A 19,948-nucleotide genomic window follows, 5' to 3' on the forward strand; every position below is an offset into this window, starting at 1 on the left:
AAAACACAATAATTTTTCAAATAACTACTTTCTAATAACTGATTATTCAAATAACTGTTTTTCTACTTGCTGTTCAGCAATAAAAGGGAATTTGCACTCTTTTCAGTACGATTGTGAAAAGATCTTATAAGAGAATTGACACAAGTTTACTAAGAACTCCACATAAAAGAAAACAAGGTCAAACGCGGAAGTTACAAATGACATGAAGATCACTCATTCTACAGAGGAGACTTTAAAAAGGAAGTGAACAACAAAGGTAAAACACATGAACAGTTTAATTTTCAGTAAAAAAAAATCATGGGAGTAGATCCTGGGAAGAGTCATGTAAGATGAGTGAAGAGAACAACTGATTTTTTCACAGTCATAGTTTAACCAGGTAATTTGTCCAACTACTTAATTTGTATCATTATGAATAGCTTCAGTATTAGCTATCTGAGCTTGTTTACCTAACGAAGCTCTTGTCCCTAAGCATAAACCATGGGACGGAAATGATGTTGTATGCTATAGTCATATATAAAGTATGGTCACATTAACCAGGGTTGCAGACGACTTATGGAGCTGGTAACACATGATGAGCAAGGGTCTCAGGAATCCTATTTTCTCCTTTTCTGTGTATATTCATGGATCACATGAATACATATCTCCATTTGCAGAAAATTCTGCTGACATTTATTTACCACTTCATGCATTCAACATTACATAGAACATTCGTAGAGTAATTTAAAAACTTACATAATCTCCTTGGTATCAGTAAGAATATCAAACTGCATGCACTAAACATTTTTCACACTTAACATTTCTGGCAAGTCAAAATAACTTTTCAGACATATTAAAGGGAGGTGATCTTGTCTGGTTCTTCAGCACTAACACACTGATGCATAGTACCTTAATGAAACATATAGCTTTAATGCAATTTTTGAAGAAACATTGGATTAGAACCTCCAGCAAACATCTACTTAAAGTTGACTACAAAACCACATTATCTTCATGCAAAAAACAAAGCAGGCAAATTAGTTACTGAGGCAACTACAAACAATTTTTCAAAGCTCATTAAAATAGACCACATGAGCAGACATATTCAAATAATATGATTTCCAAGACCACAATCTAACTCAAGAAAGAGTTGTTGTATTAGCATGGACCAAGTACATCAGTGCACAGAACTACATTCACAATGTCAAGATCATGGTCATTTATACTGTACTGAATTTGCAGATATGATACTGTAGAACAATTACATGAATATAACCACAGCCAAATTAATGTATTATGCTGAGTGAGATCAGAAAGGATTGGTCTAGCCCCTATTATTTAGGTTACAGTAGAAAGACTACTATCGGACTCAGACTTAAACAGTGTTTTTTATGCTTATCCTGGAAAAACTACTGTTTCCTTTAGTGGTCAGTGTCTTCCCCTCCATGATCATATAGCAAATACTATTCATACAGCTGATACATCACTCTCAGTATCACTGATGTTAATGAGTCTTAGGAATAAACCAGTGAAATTAATACAGAGTATGACTAGCACATCTGATTTCAGCATAAAAAAATCATTTTATTACAAATCGGTCTAGTCTTCATAGACTTTACCACTAATCAAGTAAACAAAATAATTTTATTCATAATTGCATTAATTTATAATGAAACTAAAGAAGCTGTACACTATTCAAAAATTTTACCTTAGAAGGGCTCCTCTAAATTACTAATAAAGTAATCCTAATAATTATATTGAAAAATAATTACATTGAATATGATGATGTGTTTTTTCATTGGGCTAAGTTCACTTATTTCATAGCTGGAATAAGCTCAAGAGAGCCTAAAACTGGCTATTTAACAGACATCATTATCAGCAGGGAGAGCAGGAGAAAGACCCCAGATTAGCTGTGAGATTATCCTGAATCACCAGTGTGACAAGATCATGATGAAGATAAACATGGTCTCAAAGAAGTTTCAATTCCATTGAGGAATGCACTGAGGAAATGCAGTTCTGGTTCTCTGTGCTGAAGTGATGAATTTGTATCAGAAATGGCACTGAATGAAGAGTCTGGTCTTGTTTGTGTGGTTGGTTGCTTGTTTGTTTGCCTGAAAGGCATAATAAGCCTAATAAAATGAAGGACAAAAGAGGGGATCAGAAGTGCTCCTACACAGGGATGACGTTGGCATAAAAATAATTCAGTCATCATAAATTATTTAAGCCAGAAATTGCAAGAATTTCAGTCATTATGGGACTAACATTTAGGAATAGTTTTTTCAATAGGATTAGTGTGTTCAGGAGGAAAAGGATGATGAAAACTGTAAGTGTCCCTTTGAGGTGAGTATCACAAGTTTCTGAATGACTTTTTATGGCAGGAGTGGCTAAAAACAACTAAAAATGTGGGACAGATAAGACTCAATGAATTCCTGTTTCAGCTTTGCATTAAATTCCACATGGTATTCACTGTTTACTAGGTTATTCCAAAATGATTTACTACTTGCTACTCTTGATGCTTCAAACAGCTTTCAATAATATATTGAAAATCATTATTTTCCTAGAAGATTTATTGATAAGAAAAGGTGGCAGAGAATTGTGCTCACTCTGCATCCCTTGACAATTCTCTCTAATTTTGTTGTTGTTCACTTATTCACAGAATAAATCACTTCAATGAATTTCATTTGGATGGTATATGCTTCCTTACATTTCACCTAAGTTTTGTCTAAAGTTTCCTTTTCCATCTGTAAGCTACCACATCAGCTAGTCTTTTTTCTCTGTAACTCATAGACTTTTTCTTCAAAAATCTAGCAAATATGTGTTATGGGTAACCACCACTTACGTGAGTGTATAAACAAGGGACCACAAAGCAATCTGAAAGAAAAAACCTAAATATATGTATATATACATATATATATATATTTTTTTTTTTAACCAAACAAGTAGCATCTTTGAAATACGAGTACCAATAAACTGATATCTGGAAGCATTAGAACCTCCAAAACATCTGAGCAAAATACTGTGCTTGCCTTTATAAGCGTAAAAAATTTACAGGAATGGAAATCAGTGCTGTCAGTTTTCATTATATTCTTGATGCCTTTCTCCCCACAATTACCAAGAGCTGTTAAGATGTGTTTATACTGCTCAAACTAACAAGTTGCAGCAGGAGTCGAGTCAGTAAATATGCTGCTTGACATCTTTTAGAAAATAAACACAAAAAGCCATCAATCATCTGTTTTCAGCTTCATGTTTTGCCGAAATGAAAAAGCAAGCCAGGCTTCGCAAACAATGTGCACTTTGACAAGTATGCATTATCAGTGAGTCACACAGGTACCAATAAAATATTGTTAAATGAGCTAAGTTAACTGACTAAAATGCTACTGAAATGAAAAGGTGACTGTTTCACAGACCGATGGAGCCTAGGGCCAGAGGGACTGTCAGATCATCCAGTCTGACCTCCTGTGTCACACAGGTCACAGAACTTCTCTCTGTTCCTCCCTTCTTAAGCCCATCAGTATGTCTAAAATCTAACATCAGGATATCTAAAATCTAACTTCAGCTTGCTTTCCAGAAGAGTATTTATGCTTGGAGGTAAATGTACAATTCACCCCTTTTTCTCCCCAGCATGTAAGGTATTGAACACATCTGTTTAATTTCTCATTGGCATGAGCACAGGAATGTGCTGATTAAAGAGGTGATTCTCCTCCTCGGGTATGAGTGCAGTGCAGATGGGAAGTACCTGTCTCTGGCCTGCCACTCTTCCCCCTGCCCCCAGCACAGCATGTATCCTTTATTGTTTTTCTCTGTCCAATATTTCACCCTTCCTCCTTTTCTTCAAAAAAGCATATGAAGGCCAAGACACTCAGGAGAGTCAACCTGTCTCCAGGTCAGAGGGTCTCCCACAGACCAACAGCAGGGATGCTGGAAAAAAGGCAAGTGTTGTGTGACACCTGGGAACGGCTGCTCCCTTGGCTTCCCTCCATGGCCAAGAATGCTAAAAAATCAAAATTCACAGCCCTGGTGGGCTTGCAGGTAACTTCACATCCAACAGCTAGATGGGGCTGGAGACTTCTGCAGTGATGTTACAGCTTAGCATTTGGTCCAGATCATTTTATGTCAAACTGCAACGGAGCATCCACTTTGTATTTTGATCCTTCATGTAAGACATCTGGCATTGGTTTTGATTTTCAACAGCGCTATTGCTCTTGTTGCTGGCAGCACTCAGCTGTTGTGCTACTTAACATTAATGTTATTAGAACTCAAGCCTGGAGAAAGTGCAAGATATCTACTAACAGAGGTGTCTGACCACCCAGTAATTGATTTCTATGCATGTGCCAGAATTAGACCCACATGAGGGCAGATAATGCCATGACTGTTGGCTATCAAACTCCTTCCAGGATGTGCTGCACACACCACAGTGTATGGCCTCAGTGAGTTTTGGAGTTTCTGAAGGCATATGGCCTGTTTGGATATTGTGCAGAAGGACCCAAATCTGATGTATTTCTTTCCAAATCCAATTGTAGTGCAAGGAGCCTAAATGAGCCTTCCTTTATTCTATATCAGCTCTCTTCCAAGGAATCTGACTGATTCACTTCAAATAAAAGCCTGGGAGTGAACTTATATTGATGCAGAAGGAAGCCCTGCAGTAAAACAGGCCATAATATAATTTGATAACATAGACACATCATAACTTGAGCTGCATGGAGCCAACTCTGCCTTAGTAGGGTCCATTAATTCAGACAGTTTGACACACGAAACCAGCAAGATTGCTTCTAGACTTGTATCAAAAGCAGCACAAACATCAATAAACCGGAGCTAGTACATGTTACTAGATCTGAACTGACTCTGCAGAGTTAATCTGCAACTGGGATAATCCACCCACAGATAATTTCAGTTTGACTGTGGTGGATTTTCTTGCAAATTCTCACAGAATTAATTCTGTGTGAAAAAGTAAGGAGTGGACATTTGGGATGACATCCTATATTCTGATTAAAAAATAAAAAGATTGTAGCTTTAGATAAAGAATGGAATTTGGCTGTAATTATGGAGTTGAAACCAGTCTTTCCATAATTTTTTTCTAAGAATTCAATAGGATTTTAGTTTCTAGGGACAAATCATTATTATTATTATTTTTAATTGCCATTATCACCTACATACACAGAGATTATGAGGTTTGTAGAAAGCCAGAGTTCACACCTCCAGGTCTATAATCGATCATTATATAAAGTTGGTCACATTACAATGTTTTCATTTTTTTTTTAAATTTATCATAGCATTCAATGAAATTACCTTAATGGCACAATCACTGTTTGGTGTAGTTTATTTTTTTTCCCAAAAAAGGGAATCTTGGCTCATGGAAAAAAATGAAACAACAAATCTGAAAAGGTAAAAGCAGAAGAAAAAAGGCAAAGAGGAAAAGAAATCTCAATTTTAAATTGCTGATCAAATGAACTTAATTTATGATTCTTTGTATTCTAGTTTTGGAAACACAGACGCAAGCACTTCTAATTTCTCTTCAAAAGGAGAAAGAACTAATGTCCTCAGCACTTTCTGTTACTGTGGAATAAAATGTGGAGGAAACGAACACGGTAAACTGAAGGGCTTTGCGAATGAAGAGACCTGAGTAACATATTGTATTGAGAGAAAACTGGCACTTGAAAGTGCAGACTTCGTAACAGGTGTTATTAAAAAAATCTAATCATTTCAAGAGTCTAAATTTTAGGGAGTTACTGAAAGCTTACAACAACAACTCTAATGCTGGCAGGTAAAGAAGAGGGAAAAATGATGGTGAAAGTTAGTTTTAAAACAAATTTTGAAGAAGTGACTATTTGAAGACATAAAAAGAATAAAAACCAAATAAAATGTTACACAGATTTGCAAAGGTAGGTCACTAAACTTGTGTAGTAGCTTTTCCTAATAGGATATTTTCTTATAAAGGAAATTCAGTAGATCTCATCTATTCTGACTTTAATAAAGCATTTGATACTGTGCCTTACAGGAAAACTACCAGTTAAGCTGAAGAAAATGACGATTAAAAAAAGAAACTGCGTGTTGGAAGCTACCTCAAGAGAAAGACAATAGGCAACATTGAGAAAGAGCAAAAAAGGGTTTCTTGAGGAATTCCTTGAAGATCCATCTCAGGGCTGAGCTTTCCTAATATTTTCAGCAATGACTTCAGAATAAATATTAGGAGTGCGCTGATAATAATGTTGTAAAACACTAGCAATATACAGCATGGCCAAAATGCAGTAACGAGAATGGTATAATTCCAAAGAACAGGAGAGTGAAACAAAATGTAATACTTCAAGAAGGAGGGCAATGCATTTTGACATATGAACAACAATAAACATTTGTTATACACTGGAAACTTGCCAGCTGGAAATGACCAAAACTCCAAAGAGTGGGTTGAATTAACTTTTCACAGAATGCCAAAAGCTTGATATAGACACAGAAAGACAAGTGTTCCTTAAATATATCAGATTAAACATTTCTGGTATAATAGTACTAGTACTACTGCGCAAGGCATCTCATGGGGATGACTTTGCACAGCTCTTGTCACCAATGTTCAAGACGGTGGAATTCAAATTTCAGTAGAGAAAGGCTCTTAAGATGATAAAAATGAAGGAGGATAAAACTCTGGAAGAAGGTGATGGAAGCCTATGTTGCATGAGTGTGAAGCATCACCCTCACATTATGGTGAGGATGACGGAGCACTGGACCAGGCTGCCCAGGGAGGTTGAGTCTCCTTCTCTGGAGACATTCAAAACCTGTCTGGACGCCTTCCTGTGTAACCTCATCTAGGTGTTCCTGCTCCGGCAGGGGGATTGGACTAGATGATCTTTCGAGGTTCCTTCCAATCCCTAACATTCTGTGATTCTGTGATAGGGAAAGGAGGAATTGGAGAGGGTGAAATGTTAATGAATGAGGGAACTATCCTTCATTAGGAATATAGGACAAGGTTAGTACGCTAAAAACTAGGAACTAATTTGACTGTAAGGTGATTCCTACACTAACAGAGCAAACAGGACTTGCAACAGCCTTCACATGGGTAAAGCAGTGAGCAGAAAAGGGGAACAGCAGTGACAACAACTGACTCAGCTCAGGTATTAAGAGAGGACATGGGTATCTTTACAAAGGAGTATCAGGACGTGGACCTAACAATCCAGGGGTTCTTTTCCAGACCTCTGCTCCAAAACTGAAACCAGAGATTCTTGCCCATGTTACCTACTTTCTGTTTAGTTGCACAACAAACAGAGCCCAAGAAGTTGTTATGCTGCTGTGCAAATTTGTTGTTAGTTCAGTGAAATGAACATGCACGGAGAGCTTTAATCAACTCCTCTCCAGGTAAGATGACTCTCTCCACTTGTCTTCTCAACTTCAATAATGTTTGTAGTGTTCTTCTTTTTAAGTCAGAGAGATCCTTCTGAGCCTTGAGGGCATTTACATACTACCCGTCCTTTAGAAACTTGTATGTAATGTTTATGATAACAATTGATGCCCTTTAAAAACAGCAAACTGTTGAATTGCTCCTGACCTTCTGTTGTTCGGAGTTAACAGTTACTCAGCCTTTGGCAGTCTGTCTGATAGAAAGAAATACTGGGATGACAACTATGATTTGTCTTTGAGCAATTGCACACTATGCAGTAACTATTTGCTCTCATTTTAATGGAATTTATTCTCATTCCTTTTATTAAAATTGATTGGCAGAAGGAGCCCAGTATTTTAGTTACTACAGACTTTTGAAAACAATGACTTAAAAGATAATTTCCTAATAATGCAAAGCGTTACTATCTTTCCATTGCCTCAGAAATTAATATCTAGGGACAATGACAGATACTGCCCTGTTCTCTTCACAGCCATTTACCACTTCAACTCCTAACCCAGACCCTTTACTTCTCCACAGCAAGGTAATGCCCTTGTGCTGAAAAATGTATTTATACGTAAGTTTCCATCACTTCTCTTAGAGAATGACAGCAGCACTAGCAGAGTCCATTACTCCTCAGCCATTCCAATTTCAAATACATTTTAATGGAGAAAAACATTCCTTTCTGAGAAGGAATAAATAATTTTATTACTCTGTGTGTGTGCTAATGGATGCGTATAAAAAGTAAGTAAAACCTATGAATTGTGTATAAGGAAGGCCATCCTTTCTGAAGGAGAGTAAATAGGTGAAGGAGGCCTGCAAATTTCTATAAGCTGTTCACTGGAAGCTATACAAAATGCATCTGAAGAATGCTAATTGTCTCTGGCCTCAGCATCTAGCAGGTCCAGTTACGTTCAACATTATCTATAAGAAGAGTTAACTGTAGTTAAATACTGAATAAGACAGGGAAATATGTCATACACAAAATGATCTAAAACGTACTTTCAGGGAGTGAATTCTCAAAGGTGGCATGTGCTGAAATGAAAATGGTTAATACTTAAAAAGAGATTTTCATGTACTGATACTGTGATCCTCTCCTTGACAAATTATAAACCCTTGCTGCAAACTACAAGGGCATTAGATGAGAGTTCTTAGACATAGTTCAACATCATAATAGTAGGTTTGCTGCTGTTCTCCTCATAATAGCAATTATACTGACTAAACAGATTAGCTACTCCATGAGAATTTCAGCTGTACATGTTGTAAAGAATGACATGCTGAACTCTGCATAATTGTGATTGCAAATGAAATTTTTATTGAAGAAAGCTGTTTTATATTCAAAATTGTACAACAACATGGGAGTGCTAAATAAAATGTCATCCTGACTGCAAACAAATCCTGTTGATGCAAGTGCTGCTTATACCACTGCGTCTGCCATTAAGAAAGTAACCACCGTCTTCTGGGAAAGCATTCAGAGTCTTGTTCCATTGAGACTGTGAAAATGAGAGCACTTGGGGAACAGACCTGGGAACCTGGCAACCACACTGCTGAAAAAGGATTCTCACAACAGAAAGAATTTGCATGTTCACCCCTGTATTACCTAACAAGGACACTCCTGCAATTCAAGAATCTCTATACAGTATATAGTGCACAAGTCAAAGGGTAAATAATAATTATCAAGAAACAGTTTCTCCTAATTTTTCACAAAAATGCAATATATGGTATTAGGACTAAGCATACTGTACATTATGTTTATGATGAAATCTGTAGGAGTTTAGGAAACGACATCAACAGGAGTAAGATTTGGCCCTGTTAGCCAAGCTAAAATATAATTTCATTGGGTACCTTTCAGTTGCTTCATCTTTTGCAACAGAGAAATGGGTTCAATGGGACACAAAATTCTGGGGGAACACACTCTGTTTACTCCTTTCAATAAAGGTAATTTTTCTGAGCTGATTAATTTTCTGCTGCATTTTTAGTCAGAAGTGGAATTTAATCAAGCAATTAGATTATAAATATAGCCTATAAATCTCTAGCTTCACCTAACTCACATAGCCAGTTTCCATTTACTCACTGTATGTGATAGGATTTCCTCTCATCCATTCTCTAATATGGTTGTTTACCAGGTCACTGAAGGGACAGTTTTGCTATCCTATCTTAAGAACATGGCAATCGTTTCTTTTAAACAGTGCCTAAACCGAAAGTAAAGTTACCGAAATCAGGTGTAGTCTTTTGTTTTTTTTTTTTTCCTTCTCTGTGCTTGTAGCTGTATGTCATCTGTGCTTAAAGGTCTGTGTTTCTGACATTATGAATCTGAGAAAAAATAAGAACAACAAGCATGTGTGGCACAATGAAGATTTGTACTTGAGGTGATGCACATTAAAGTGCACAGCTGAGGTTTTAGAGCGCAAAGGTCAAAGGGCACAAACTCTAAAATTAGTTTCCTCATTTCGCAAATTAATTTCCACATTTTTCTAAATTTTTAATTTGAAGATATATTTTCTTCAATACCTACAGGTGTAAAAATACCAAATGGAGTATTTGTGCTATCTAGCTTTAAGTATCTTACCTAGTAGGGAAAGATTTTTAAGGTGCATATGTATTTGATGGCATGAGAAAGATCCTTTCACAGAGAAAGTGTTGGAGGACCCTCCAAGTGCTTTAAGCCACCTGCTTAACGAACCTGTCCTCACTGATCAGAGGGGTCAGGACTTCACCTGATCAACATGAGTGACTCATTCTAACAGGCTGTGACACGAATGCCCGTACCACCACTGCACTGTCTGCTCTCTTTTTTAACAATTCCAAATAAAGCTCTTCTATTTCCAATGCATTTAAAGCTTTAAAATGAAAACCAGTGGAAATTTTGGGAACCAATGGAATTTTTTGAATATTCAGTTATGAACACCATCTTTAAAAAAAAAAAAAAAAGTTGTTCTTATAATTTGCTAGTATCTTTTCCTTGGTTTCTGGCTAAAGAAGCTATTCCTCTAAAAATGAATCACCTTTCTCCCTTCAAGCCCCTCACTGGGAAGGAGCTCCATTTTGAACTGCTTTCATGGAACCTTTAAAGTCATCACCCCAGTCTGTCTTTCCAGTAAAAAAATTATTTCATCCCAAGAAAGCTACCAACTAAATGCCCCTTCCCGTAACTGTGGTTGATATTTGTGGAAACCCCACAAAGCATCGTGATCAGGTTTCCATTGGGTCTGTGTGCACGTTTTTGAAAAAGGTAAGACAAAGTAGTGTGTGCATTTATTTCAAAGTAAATATATGTACAGCTTCTCATACTTCTGTGCAGCCAGTGGTACTCAGCCACAAATACTACATCAGCTATGCTCTTTTTATGACCACTCTATGAAATATTTGGATATAAGCACTAAAAAAAAACTCTCTGCACTATTGGAGAATATACAACATATCAGCTTCATGAAATTAGGAACACAAAGAATTACCACCCACACAAACTGTGACTAGAAAAATAAACATATTACTAAACAAAGTCATGTCAGACGAATGTAGAACCGGCTTTATGAAACTAGTTCTCCTGTTAAGACCTTCATCAATAAATCCAGCAGTCCCACTGAAAAAATTGATACCACTTTTGCCAATGACTATGAAATTACATTTCTCTAAATACACAAACAGCCAAACTTTTCTGTATCACTTAGTTACACCTCTTTCACAGAAACTATAATTGTATAATATTCCAAAATATAACATTATCTAATTGCTAATAAATATGCATATCATAGTTAAGTATCAGTGAAAATGAAGAATGTATGAGCTATACTACATTAAAATTAATTTTAATGTTCACACATTCTGGTCAATATTTTGATATTGTTGAAATCAAGAAAAATAATAAAACAACAGATACAACACACTAAATCTGTAATACATGCAGACATGCACACAAATAGTAATCACCTGAGTCCTTTTCTGTGGTTGCTAAACGTAAAACAAAAAAAAAAAAAAAAAGAGAAGAAAAACATCATTACAGAAATGTAACTATTTTAGTTTCCTTAGAGTAGAATAAATACCAAATAAGGAGTTAAAATCTTCTTAAAATCTTGAGTATAGCAGCAAGAGTCCTGACAGTTAGCTCAACCAAGTGATGGGTTTTATTGGCTGATGGATAAATGGTGTATATGTTTAGGTAGTGTATTTTTATTTAGTAGTTCTATCCAGTGTCTATTTCATGCCCAGTGGCTGAGTCTGCATCCGTATTGTGCCTGGGAATTTAGAAACACACATAATAGTAAAATAATGGAAGAAAGTAAGAATGTAAGAATATAAGAATATAATTTTGGTTAGAACCCTCTTTGCATCTCTGCTTTTTAGATAGTTACTATTGGTCTATAGCAGATATTACCATGCAATAATTGCATTTTGACTGATATGATGTTATTCACCAAATAAATATTCAAAGAGTAGGAAAAAAATCCCAATAATGTACGACAGCTACATTTGAGGACATCAGTAGCGTTATAAAGATAATGACTATATGCTTTCCATACGCAATTTGAGGAGTAAGCAACTGATGTAAATATTAACATGCATTACATTCAAGAGAAGAATGTAATTTCAGTGCATGGAGACAATAATGCTCCCATAATCCTAAAGAAACAGAACTGAACCTATGGTTGAAATCTGCTCTGTTTATATTGTTAAAAATGTAGAATATTTGTGATGACCTGAGTATAGAAAGAGACAAATACAGGTCTCTTTGTGACTGAAAACCAATGCATTTGGTTTTCTGATGTTACGATGCTGGAGTGCTTCACTTTCAAATAGTATTCTATTCGCAGAAAAGTACTCAACCTATTTCTTGTTGAGATACTAGACTTATTTATGAAATTATTTATTGTGCTTTGGGTTTACAATTACATGAGTCTAAAACTACTTACAGAAATCTAGTTATGTTTCAACCAAAATACAATAACTTTCTAAGTCAAAATATGCCATGGGATGGACAGCAGCTTTACGTGCTGTGTTAACAGTGTGCATATTTACAGTACAAAATTCGCTACTTGCAGTGGAACTGCCATAATTCCCTAGGATATGGTTAAAAATCCTGGCCACAGATGTATTTACTTCACTGTAAAAAAACTTTTCCAATCCAATTTAGTGTCAGTGAGTTTAGACACCTTCTGCATGCTTTTGTCACCTGTAAAAAATATTTATATTTTTATACCCATTATTTCAACACGTTTCCTAAAAAAAATGAAATACTGAACATTAAAAAATCCCTTTTATGAATACAGAGAGAGAAAAACTAAAGAAAATGGTATTTCTGCTTTTTCATTTTCCAGAATAGATTTTATATTCATTCGTCTTTCTTTAACACAACATGATATCATAATTAATTATGATAAACTGGTTACTAAGATGGTATCATGTTGTTACTCCCATGATATAATACTGGTTGCTATAGTGATGAGATGATGTTTTTGTTAATCACTTGTGAGATTGGTTAACTCTTGATTTTCAGAGAATTTGAGCAGAAATGGAAAAAGAACAAAAGCTGGCTTTGTAATATTGCTACACATATGAAGTATCTTCATTTTGCTGTTGTGATAACTCTGTTTCTTCTAGTGCATTTCTAGAAATAACATGCTATGCAAAAACATGCTATTTAAAATAACCTTGATTTTTTTAAAGTAGAATTCATTCTTCATGTATTTTCCTGCTACTTGACTCTATTTCAAAAAAGAACCAGTTATATGGATGCACACACACTGTTTTCTCGTCCCGGATATATCTGTGCAGGTGTATCTCAAGCTTTCTGCACTTCATGGAGAATAACAGATGTATCTTGAAAAGGCAGTTGACTATTATGACTTCCTTTTTATGCTATATAGGGATTACAAATATTAAAATGACATTGTGTATAGTAGTTGATTTTTTCCGAGTGAACTCATCATTAATTTCATGGTATACATTCTAGAACATATGTAAATTCCAAGAAAACTGCTGATTATCATTAGATTGAGTATTTTGTCCCATTAGTTCATTCAGGAAATCAGGGTTTCATTAAGGTTTTAATGATCAGGCTACTATTATACATCTGACAACACAAGAGCAAAAATAAGTAACATTTATCTATCTGTCTGCCTTATAAGTACATCAGAAAAGCATCTGTACTCAGAGGTTTGAAGTTTCAAGGTGCTGTTACTGCTGATAAGGAAAGAATTTCCTGTCAGTAGTTTAATTACTACAAATAGTTAGAGAAATAAAAAATAACCCATAAACAACCTTTTAGATTTATGGAGAACTCAAAAGTAAGAACAAAGGGCAACGTAAATTAAGAAGTCCTAGTCTTCCATTCAAACAGGGTCCCAGGAGGCATATTAAAGCAATGAATAGGAAAAAGCTCCATAGTTCACCAGCTGAGACTTTAATGAGACATTTCCCCTTGCTGTGGAAGGGGTTTGTTCAGTAAAGGGAAAAGGCTGCTCACAGAATATTCAGTTAATAGGCATTGTTGGCTTTTACAGCCACTTTGGCAGTTGATTGCTGTACTAACCTTCTATTTTGGCGTATTCTGTAAGTCGAGTGTAATTGATCAAGGCAGCCTTCTCCAGACATTTTCTGACCACTTTCTTCACCTCTTCTGCTGGTATGGGAGTAGCAATATCTTTCATTAAAACCTGTACCAGAGACAATTTTACTGCTTGGTTACAGTCACTACTCAAAATTCAAGGAAAAGGATAAAATATCCTAATGTTACTACAGACCTGATAATGATTAAAGGCAGAAATCAAAAAGGAATTATTTCAGCTGGTGGAACTAGATATTTGTCTTTGGACATTTCTGTTCAATTCATGTTTGACTGCCTATATGGTATTTATATACAAGACAAGACTACCCCTACCATTTGGCATCTTGCAGCATGCCAGTCAGTCTCCAGTCAGGTGACACCAAAACCAGTATAACAAGAGCATTCCCATAACGGGCTGGATCATGGTGGCCACTAAAGATGTGGAAATGTGCTTGGTTCTCATCTGTGGAAAAGCTTCAACCATTGCAAACCTGTTGATTCTTCAACAGTGTAAAGGAGAAACTGTGAACACCACCATATCAACTTACTTTTCTTCCTTCATAAAGTCATTCAAATTCAGCACGTCCTTGCCATGAAAAACAGTCATCTATAGTAGGCAGGGGAAATATTAAACTTCTGGCAAAATATTTTATTATTGACAGGTAGAAAAAAATATTATAGAAAGCTTTTATAAAATCTGCCTGTTTTTAAAGTCATCTTTTTAAAATATGAGACTTTAATAAAATGAATCACCTGTTTCAAGTGAGGTAAACTGAATGCAACATTATATACTCTGGGCTACTAACATAGATATTGGTCATCCAAAGAAATTGAATAAAGAGTGTTAACAATTGACTCGCATTTTTACTTTAATTCTGTACTCCATTAACTTTGAACAGGCAGATGTAAACAAAACTCAATATGCTTTTATCACATTTTAATGTAAATAATTAAATTACAGATGACTCACGACTTTTTAAAATTGCATCTCCAATGGATCCCCAGACAAGCTACACCCTTATATAACACAACATATCTAAAAATTACTGTTGAAGGGAAGGAGAAAGATGTAGGGTCTTGAGAAGGATATGGTGGAAAAGAAACAGGTTCAGCAACAGAGAAGCCATTAGAAAGATGTTCTTACAAAGCAGATTTCTTCCATTACTTGCACACTCATATGACATACCTACCTTTGTTGACTTGCTTCTTTTTAATGAATAACTTCTGGATTATCAACAAATGAAAATATAGTATTCAAAAACTTTGATTCTAGATCTGGTTTGTTTTTTTTTTTTTTTTCAAAATCTTCAAATACAGGTAAAATAAAATGTTTGTAACTCATTTTGAATTCGCAGGTGTAGGTATGTACATTTACTCCTGGTGGTCAACACTGACAATGGTGTTGGTTGAGCACCAGACACAAAGTACCATTGCTATTAGTGACAGCAGGAACGGCGAGACAAACAGCTGTTTGATGTAACACAAAGGAATCTACACAGCACGACAAGCACTGAGATCATATGCGAAAGAAATCATATATACCTAGCCTGTCTACGTATTTTTGAACATAGCAGAGGTTTTCTAAGACAGAATCTCCATCCATGGAGTGTTGTGCAGAGCAGAACAACCAACACTTCTCAGGACCAGACCTCTCAGATTTTGGTAGAGCTACACAGACATAACTTCATTGGGCTCCTGCTGCCAAAATTCCTCTGGAATCTCTGCTGGAATTTAAAGTCCCTTTCCCTACAGAAGTCTGAGATGGTTTTGCCATTACAAGGTCTTCTCCCTTCCAGTCAATACAAGAGGATTTGCTGGGCCAGAGTTTACATTTATAGATGCCCATGACATTTTTTCTGCATATAGTGTTTTTTTTTTTTTTCTTAATTTGACTCAGAATATGCACTTATGGAAGATTATCTGGATTATATAGATGCTTTTAAATGTTACATATCAGTACAGACAAGATCGGCATTATATTAAAACAAACTGCAGAAAGCAGGAAAGGAGGGCTCTAGATTTGTACTGCTTCAGAGGTAATGCTAGGTAATCATTAAATTATACAGAAACAGAGTCACTACAGTTGCTCAAAGTGAAAGCTCAATAAATAAGTCTTACAGAAACAGCTGTTTGCCTCTATGGAAAACACTGAGAAAAAACCTCCCACTGAATAATTAAAATCAGTAGTAAAATATCTGAGAAGACATGAGTCTACTTTAAGCAGCCTGAAAGCAAAAGAAAAATGCAGACTTAGTACTTAAGCAGAACTTAAAATACATTCTCAAACTTACCCTTTCAAGTAATGAAAGTGTGGCTTTTAAAGCTCCTTCAGGACGACCAAAAGGAAAACAGTATCTTAAAACATAAGGAAAAAAAAAAGAAAAAAAAGAAAAAAAAGAGGAAATTATCAGAATTATAATACCTAAGTTAAGAATTTGCTTTGAGACCTAACTAAGTAACTGTACACAATTGGCATTAAATTAGGTTTGCAGAAGACTCCCTATATGCAAAGTACTAAGGAAAGCAGGAGGCCTCTTTAATCGTCTACCATGGAGCACATATATGACATACTACATAGCACAACACTATCAGCCCACCAGCAGCTCAGGACTAAATACAGAAAAAATACAAACGGCAAAAGGCTTCACTTCCACTTTCTCAACTATAAAGGACATTTAATGGTCTTTGATGAGCTAAATGGTTATCTTCCTGGAAAGAGGTACTATTTCTCATGTAGCCACAGCAGCTGGTGGAGCTGTGAAGTATCACTCTGTATACTACACTGTGTTTTAATACTGGATAAAGATAAGGATACAATGTCAGAAATTTCAGTTTCTAGAGATATATGGAAACAAAAATGTCTCCAGATATTCCATATTTTCCCCATTTTATTATAAAGAGCTTGGAAAAGCTTTTATTTTAACTTAATTTTATCAGCTACAACTTGAACCATATCCACTTCTGTCTTTATACTTCTAAAATTATGTAAATTAAAAACTGACTCCATTCATAGCTTTGTTTTTCAGTTTTGTCTTCTGAATGATCCGATATACCAGCTCAATGAGACTACAATGCTCAGGCAACTGTAACCTCTCTTAATCCTGTCTATAAAATCTTGCTGGGATAACCCCAATTGGAAAAAGGATTTTTTACTTTGCTGAGATTATTTTTTGTTATTATTACTCACTGAGAATGGTAGCCTCATATTTTAATGTGTTCCAATAGTAAAATCTTTTCTTATAATAGAAGGATTCAGATCAATGAATTTTAGATATGCATTTGATTAGCTAAAATAAAGCCCTGTAAATGAGGTCAAAAAAGGATTTCCCACTACAAGAATTCCAGTATTTGCTTTGCCTCATTTTGTTCCTTTCTTACTGTACTGCTAACAAATTTTGGGGACAGGTTAACAAATTATCAAAGCAGATTTAATGACCCTTAGGTGTTAAGTCATCTTAAACCAGAACACTTCTTTAGGTGTTTTATCTCCTCCTTCTCCTTTTTCAGTATATTTCCATAATCCTTGATTTGTCTTTCCCACAACAGGAATAGTTTATTACTATCAGCCTCTAATGGTAGTTTTAGAATAAATGTCACTCATTTCTTGATTATACTTAATATTTCAAATTGAAGACTTCCTTCCAGGTTTGTTCTGCAGCATAAATAACACAACAAGTTTCCAAAACCCAACCAGTTTTAAGTTCATGATGCAGACAGAAGTCCCACAGTACAATAGGGGTTATTGCAGTTTATTGTGGAGACAGTAGGTGTGAGTACAACGTGGGCAGCAAGCTTATGTGTGCAACTGGTGCAAGGAGCTTCTGACAAACAAGAGTTGCTTTCTGAGATTAGCAGCTTAAAGAAAAGGAAATGTTCACATTAGAGGCCTAAAGGGACACTCTGAACAGTTCTGTCTCCAGTGTTACAGTCTCTGTGCTGCTGAGGAGGCAGAGAAACAGCATCTTGCTGGCTAGGGGAAATTCAATCTCTTGGATAAAACCCCCATGGCATTTGATTTCATTCTGTTCAGCTGTGGCAAGGATGCTCCCACAGCTGAGGGGATCTTTAAGGACTGGGAGACATAAATGGTGACAGTGACCAATTCAATTATTAGATGCATGGACAAGTGGGTCTGTGACGTCCAAGAGGACCGAGCAGTAAGTCAGTTGCTCGGTACAAAGGCAGTGGACATCAGGAGATGTTTCTATAAGCTACCTAAGAGAGAACAGAGAAGGAGCAGCACTCATGGTCTACATTAGCACCACCAACATATGAAGGTGTGGGAGGAACACTCCAGAGATAAAATTCACACAGTCAGGCAAGAGTTTAAAGTTCAAGACCCTCACAGCATCTTTCTCTGTAATATTGGCTCTTTCACATTTGACGCTTGAGAGGCAGGCAGAGATCCAAAGTCTCAGTGGGTCAGTAAGATTACAGAGAGGAAAGGTGTAAATACCTTAAGAACTGGGAAATCCTTTAGATGAGAGCCACCAGCATGGGATGGGCAGACTGCATCTTAATCATAATGGAGACAGGCTGATAGCACTGAAAATTAGAGAGTCCATAGGGGTCTATCGAAACCAGAAGCTGCCAGTTAGCTGACAGACATGGGAGAGCATCTTTTTCAGATGGGTGTGACCTAGTGACCTAGGTGGACACAGCAAGTGTTGAGTGCACCACTGAAAAGGCAGGAAGAGAAACAGACTCTTCAGTTAAACTGTCCACAATGACAGCTGAGCAGCGCATTGAGTGCAAAGCAATGGGGCGAGGGCAAAGCTTAGAAAAGTTCTAACGCATTACAGGAAAAAGAATAATGCTTGATCCACGTCTTATTAGGATGAGATACAATGATACAGTTTTGAATTGCTCCCTTGGACAGCTAATTTAGGACCCCCTGGAGAAGATGCTATTCTGGATTTGGTCTCAAACGTGAACAGGACACAGTTTGAGAGGTGCAGAGCAGGAAAGGTGCTCTGTAGTAGTGATCATAAAACAATAACATTAAAACCAGGTACATTTTGTACATGTATATTCAATTTCAAAAAAAAAGGCAAGAAACCTACAAGCAGCCTAAGGGAAAATTCAAAAAATAAGATTCCAAGTTAAATGCATGCCATGGTTAAAAGAAAGTCATCTGAAAAAAGAACCAAAACGCCCTCTGTGATTACATGAAAAAGATAGAGAGGTTATTGTAGATAATCTGCTATTTTAAAAACTTATCTGAAAAAGAGGACATGAAAGCCTCTAAAATATTTTAGGGCACATGTAAACAGTATGGTAGAAACAGTAGTAGAAAGAACAGTGGAAGCAGGACACCAGCCTGGGAGATGGTGGGACTGCCCGGTGACACGGAACAAAGGGCACTTGGCATTCAGGGACAATAAGGCCAAAGCAAAGAAGCTCAGCGAGTACTTTGCACTGATCTTTACTGCTGGACGTATTTTTGAAAATCAGTCATCACAATTTTGATCGACTAGAATCTGAAGTAGTTTTAATACCATGTTTTCTTCAGAAAGCAATCTCATGGACTTGGTTATTCTGTGTTAATAAATTATATGGGTGACCTTTTTACATTATCTACATTTTCTTTTAAAGTCTAATGCCAATTCTTTATCAGGATATCTTATTTGTAACTCTATATGCTTTATAAATTCAGATTCCAGGGCACAGGTGATTCGTCTACCAGTATTATGACAGTGTCCTCATTTAAGTCTGGACATTCCTTTTTTTTTTTTTTTTTTTTTTATTTTTATTTTTTTTTAATTTTTTTTTTTATTTCTAACATTTGCTCAGAGGAAGTCAGAGGAAGATATAATGATTGCTCTTCACCTGGCAGAGCACTGTTTGCCTATCTTGGTTAAACAGGATTTTAAGGCAAACCTTAGAGTCCTCTGAAGAATGGAGGCGTTCACCTTTGTATGACACATTTCATTGCTCTTAAGGAGGAGTTTCTTAACATTGTTTGAATTCCCTCTAAACCCATCAAGACTGAGGCAGAAAGATCAAATGGTCACTGATAGAGCTCATCAACATACTCTAGTGTGTAGGTAAGCAGACATGATGGGCTTTAC

General features: G+C 36.2%; 1 protein-coding gene across 10 annotated transcripts in view; it reads right to left on the reverse strand.

Annotated features, from left to right (window-relative positions):
• The window catches only part of CADPS2 (calcium dependent secretion activator 2), a 307,032-nt gene that overhangs the window by 67,363 nt on the left and 219,721 nt on the right, over positions 1-19,948 (reverse strand). For 6 of the 10 annotated variants that reach the window (XM_071803366.1, XM_065836473.2, XM_065836464.2 and 3 more), the window contains 3 exons: positions 16,169-16,232; positions 13,863-13,986; positions 11,264-11,284 (listed from right to left, as the gene is read on the reverse strand). In XM_071803366.1, coding sequence (XP_071659467.1) covers positions 11,264-11,284; positions 13,863-13,986; positions 16,169-16,232 — 209 coding nt within the window. The remainder of the gene's footprint in view (positions 1-11,263; positions 11,285-13,862; positions 13,987-16,168; positions 16,233-19,948) is intronic. The other 4 variants (XM_065836490.2, XM_065836480.2, XM_065836499.2 and 1 more) reach the window with 1 other exon arrangement.

This window comes from Patagioenas fasciata, chromosome 1 (genome assembly GCF_037038585.1).
Source record: "Patagioenas fasciata isolate bPatFas1 chromosome 1, bPatFas1.hap1, whole genome shotgun sequence".
NCBI classification, from domain to species: Eukaryota; Metazoa; Chordata; class Aves; order Columbiformes; family Columbidae; genus Patagioenas; species Patagioenas fasciata.